The sequence below is a fragment of the Sphaeroforma arctica genome, assembly GCF_001186125.1.
Source record: "Sphaeroforma arctica JP610 unplaced genomic scaffold supercont1.146, whole genome shotgun sequence".
Lineage (NCBI taxonomy): Eukaryota > Ichthyosporea > Ichthyophonida > Sphaeroforma > Sphaeroforma arctica.
In genome coordinates, this window is record NW_014040412.1 from 78,093 (window position 1) to 83,067 (window position 4,975).

At 42.2% G+C, this 4,975-nt stretch overlaps 2 protein-coding genes across 2 annotated transcripts in view; one reads left to right on the top strand and one right to left on the bottom strand.

Moving 5' to 3' along the window:
- The window catches only part of SARC_03031 (hypothetical protein), a 14,075-nt gene extending 12,989 nt beyond the window's left edge, over positions 1-1,086 (top strand). Inside the window, exons 16-17 of the mRNA XM_014303187.1 lie at positions 291-349; positions 872-1,086. Of these exons, the coding sequence (XP_014158662.1) occupies positions 291-349; positions 872-1,001 (189 nt within the window). The 3' untranslated portion in view covers positions 1,002-1,086. The remainder of the gene's footprint in view (positions 1-290; positions 350-871) is intronic.
- Positions 1,087-2,560: 1,474 nt separating this feature from the next.
- On the bottom strand, positions 2,561-4,968 carry SARC_03032 (hypothetical protein). Its single transcript, XM_014303188.1, has 3 exons — positions 4,599-4,968; positions 3,816-4,478; positions 2,561-3,714 (listed from the first exon to the last, which is right to left on the bottom strand). The coding sequence occupies exons 1-3, from the start codon at positions 4,812-4,814 to the stop codon at positions 2,722-2,724; spliced, it is 1,872 nt and encodes a 623-aa protein (XP_014158663.1). The 5' UTR covers positions 4,815-4,968; the 3' UTR covers positions 2,561-2,721.
- Between the last annotated feature and the right edge of the window lie 7 nt (positions 4,969-4,975).

Here is a 4,975-nt window from a genome sequence, read left to right on the forward strand (position 1 = left end):
GACTATAGTACGTATATATATATATATATATATATATATATATACGTATATGTATCCTTACGCCTGTTTTTCTGTTTGTCTCGCTCTCTCATCACGTTAACGCGCGCACACACACACTTCTATCAGCACGGCTGTATGTTAAATCAATACCACATCTGTATGTCCCATCTATTATCACTTCCTCGTCACATAATCCAAACACATGCGCTGCTAGAAGTATACTCGTATATCCCGTTCCATCATCCCACACTCCCACACTCACTGACCAACTTATGTGTTGTTCTTTTTAGCCGGGGCATTTGATCCTGGAAGTCAACGGACAGTCCGTGGTTGGCTGGGACCACGAAAGGTGAGTCATAGCCATTTGCATACCAGTACGACCATGTGTGCACCAATACGGACACATGTGTGACAGTACGACTATATTTGATAACAGTACGACAATGTGTGTAACAGTACGACAATATGTGATAAAAGTACGACTATATGCGTACCTATACGACAATATGTGTATCTACATGATCATGTGTACTGATACGACTATATGTGTCACAATACGACAATATATGTGTAAAAGTACGACTATATGTGTACCAATACAGTGCCAATTATTATACGCACGACCTAACGTTTTGTCATATCCTACTTACGGTAGTCAGCTTGCTTCGTTTGGTGATTGCTCTAGTATACTGTCAGGTTACAAGTTCTTATACGTACAGCGTAATTAGGGCCAGAAAGGTGGCACAGGACTCAAATCCGATAGTTGGACGTGTTGATATCCTGTTTGTTGTGGTCGTGTGAAGATCCGTACACGTGCTTAAGTATGGTCTCCACTGTTTGTTCTAAGCCATTGCCCTCTCTACACATACAGTATTGTACGGTCGATGAAGGCTGAGATTGTGACCTTGAAGACCATGCCCCGAGATTTGTTCGCAACACTAATGAAGCACGAGACATCGCGACTAGAAAAGAAGCCTAAGGGTGCTAATAGAAACATATAAGATAGAAAAGAAGCCTATGGGTGGTAATAGAAACATGTAACGACAGGAAACTGAAAGCAATCATCTAATAAAGTCTTTTGGCGCAACTAATCATTTTCGTTTGATAGGGGTGCTAATAGAAACATATAACGACAGCAAACTGAAAGTTGTCATCTAATAAGTCTTTTGGCGCAACTAGTAATATTCGTTTGATGGGGGTGCTAATGGAAATATATAAGATAGAAACGAAGACCTATGGGTGCTAATAGAAACATGTAACGACAGCAAACTGAAAGCAATAATCTAATAAAGTCTTTTGGAGCAACTAGGCATATTCGTTTGATGGGGGTGCTAATAGAAACATATAACGACAGAAACTGAAAGTAGTCATCTAATAAGACTTTTGGCGCAGCTAGTAATACTCGTTTGAGAACGCTGCACGTTGGGGTGGAAATTTGGAAATTGCGTTTCACTACAGTCTGAAGATATTTCTACATCTCAGTAAAATCCCACTACAGGCTTTAGATATTTTGCACCTTTATTTTACATCTCTATTATACTCGTCTTTGTTATGTGTAGCTGCGCAGTGTATGGTGTACTCTGGTATATGTTCACATGATCACAACCAAGCGTGTAACTTACCTGGAACGTAGAAAAATAATTCCGGCAAAGTGTATAAATATAGCGATAGCGTGGAGTACGTGAAATTTTCATGTATGATACCCGATAAAACAATTGAAAGTGACATGCGGATATATCGCATGTGAACACTCCAAAGTATGCTGCAGAGTCTTGAACGTTGGTAGAATACGTGTTCACATAACGGATTAGTGCTGAATAAAGAGTCGCAATACTGTTATGACCACACGTCTTGCACATGACGAAAGTGTCCAAGATAAACAGGCTCCCCCATATTCAACAAAGGAAACAAAGAGTTTACACCTCATCATCGTACGAGTTGTAATCCTCGGCGTAGGCTTATCACGCGCCACGGCTCGGAATCCATTGACATAAAAACGTATCAGTGAGAAATACAACTCAATACAGCAATAGCACATATTTATATCGACACACTCAAAAGCACTTTCAACCCCGACGCAGTAGTAAAACGCGTGTTAATGCACTCCTTTAATACGACATCCATGTGCACAGTTGGCTAATAAATACTACTAGGGCTTGCCTCTCGAGTGATGGATGAAACATCAGATGGTAGCTAGGAGGATCGTAGCGTAACCTCCTAGAGGCTACAGACACCCGAATACTGGGAGTCACCCTTTCACCTCCACTTTTTATTGACAAGAGTGAGTGCAGTAAATACTGCTCAAATAAATAAATGTAGTTATGTATTTCAATGAGGAGATCTCATCTTTTAAGCGGTTCCAAATTGATATCTGTTTCTGGCGTTTCCCCGCCCCTAAATTTTCGGCTGAGCTCTTAGCTCTTTGCACCCCATATTTTTTTTGATACTATCGGTGCACCAAGGCTGTTACCACGATTCATTTGTTTTAGTATGTACATTAGGAACCATAATAGCAACAAGTTGATAAATACACAGTACTATGTTTAAGTTTAAATGCTTACGGCATGTTTTAATTACAATGAGTCTGTTTTATTTCTTTTTATGTATGTACACGACCTCGATGTTAATATTGATTTCAGGTTCTAATCTACAATGTAGTCGAATTTAGTCTTCTTCTTCAGCCTCCTCAGCATCTACTTCGTCGTCTGTTGTAGTATCGCCTCACTTCCGTTTCGTGGGCGCGGCTGCGAGACGATATCTCTGAAACCCCTCTCTGTGACATGCGCTACACGTAGGCCGAACGAAGGCATATGCACCATCGTCGGGCATGCGTACTTCACCAGGATCCGCACAGTTGTACCAGATGAGTGAGTCATAAACATCATAGATACACTTCTTACACCTAGTGTAATACGAAGCATTGACTTCATCACTACACTTGATATTCTTTCGTGTACACAATTTTTCAGCCAAAGGGAGAGACTCTGGCACGACAGCATCACCGCAGATGTAGTTGTAGTCTTCATGTCTTATCGTGTCCAGATGAAGTTCTTTTTCGCTGGGCAGTATTACATTCTCAGAGTAAACCATTCGTAGGATCAAACAATCATTGCATGTAACAATCGCACGCATGTTACCCTGAATGTCCTTCAAACCTTCTATGGTTAAACCGGAAGATTTTGCGCAATGTGTGGGCTTGCGCGCAGCTTTCGCCAAACAAGTCTTTGCGGAGGGTAAATCTGCATCTGTCGCTTCGCCTGTGGGATCCATTGCTAGAGTTGCATCAAGCCTCTTGTAGTGCTCTCCACATTCATTAAGACTTGGAGTCGGCACCCAAGGAATACTTTTGAATTTCTCTGCGTCCATACGAACTCGACCATGAAATGAACACGCACCAAGGTAACACTTGCGTATCTGTATGGAGAACTCAGTCAGTCGCAGATGATCCTTCATGAAGTGCTTGAAGGATTCCAATTCCATCACCTGAGCCTTTTTAAGGTTTTTCCAATCATATGCTTCCGGAAATAGTTTGGTCAATTGTATATAGACGGCTTCCAGTTCATCGTCATTTGCTGCTTTGTGAAGAAGAACTGGCTTTTCATCCCATTTACAGCGTTGAAATCGTTCACCGATGGCCTCTATGCATGGAGTGACAGTGGTCTTACAAAGTTCGCGCACTGTGGGATCAATTTCATTCTTTGCTCTCCATTTCACCTGTGCATGTGTAAGTTTGCATGTGTCATTAAAAGCGTTGAAGAAATCTATTCAGAAGCAAGTACATTTGTAAAAGCCAGCGTTAGTAGAGAGAAACATACCATAGTGATACATGATTTGATGATGTTCTCCTGTGCTGGCGTCATCTGCTTCCTCATGAAAGAGCATCCGTTCAACCCGAGCGTAAGTGTAGACATGCAATGCTCAACTGAATTGCGAATTGATAATCCGGCCGGTGTACGCATTGCTACGAGCATATCCAAATTCATCAAGCTCCAACACGAGATCATCGCCAAAATAGCACTTATGTATGTTGTGTTATGGTCCGGACCACCATCTGTATATAAGCCTAATGTCGGATTCTCTCGCTCAAATATTAGGGTATTTTTGATCAAATCGGCAACATGACGGGCAGCACTACTGTGTTCAAACACGAGATCTCGCAGTAACGTATGACAGGTGCCTTTATACCAGTTACGTACATCACGTGCGTCCGCGCGTGTTTCAGGAACTTCGACGGTTAATGCAACAGCAGCAGACACCATTTGACGTACGAAATTATGATCTGATGAAGTGAGGTGTGCGCTTGCATCCGTGATGCCCTTCTTCTGGCGTGCGTTGGCCTGAACTGGAACGCCTGAGTCGCCGATTAATATCGCCGATTTGTCGTCTGAGCATTTGAATACGATAAGTTCCGATAAATCGCTACTCCATTCCTTGAGATTCAACTGGCCAGCAGTTCCAAACTGCTCATCCTCATTTGCCTACAGGAAGGTAATGAAATAGACAGGGAGTTAGAATAGTTACTACATAACAAATTGAATAAACAGAAGTATACACATGTATAAAAACGCATGCTATTTTTATGTACAACTGTCATATACCTTTTGGTGCTGTCTAGTCTGGAGCATAAACTTTATGCCGAGCGCTCCGGTGAAGTTTGCACTTGCTTTCGAGTACGGGCTAGAAGGGACAAACTGCAACCGTATCCACTCCAGGCTGGGCAAGGCCGGTTTGTATGGCACGACAGCACCAGCATTAGCACTCGCTTCAGCCTGCTTAAACATATCCTGTGATACCAGATCTCGAAAATCACGCATTGAAATCACCTAGGTCATATACATCATATACACATGTTCTGCACGTCTTCGTTCATCCGCACTTGCCTGCGACAACGAAATATAAACATGTATGAGCAGTTTATTATCACACGTCCATCACACACACACACACACACACACACACACACACACACACACAC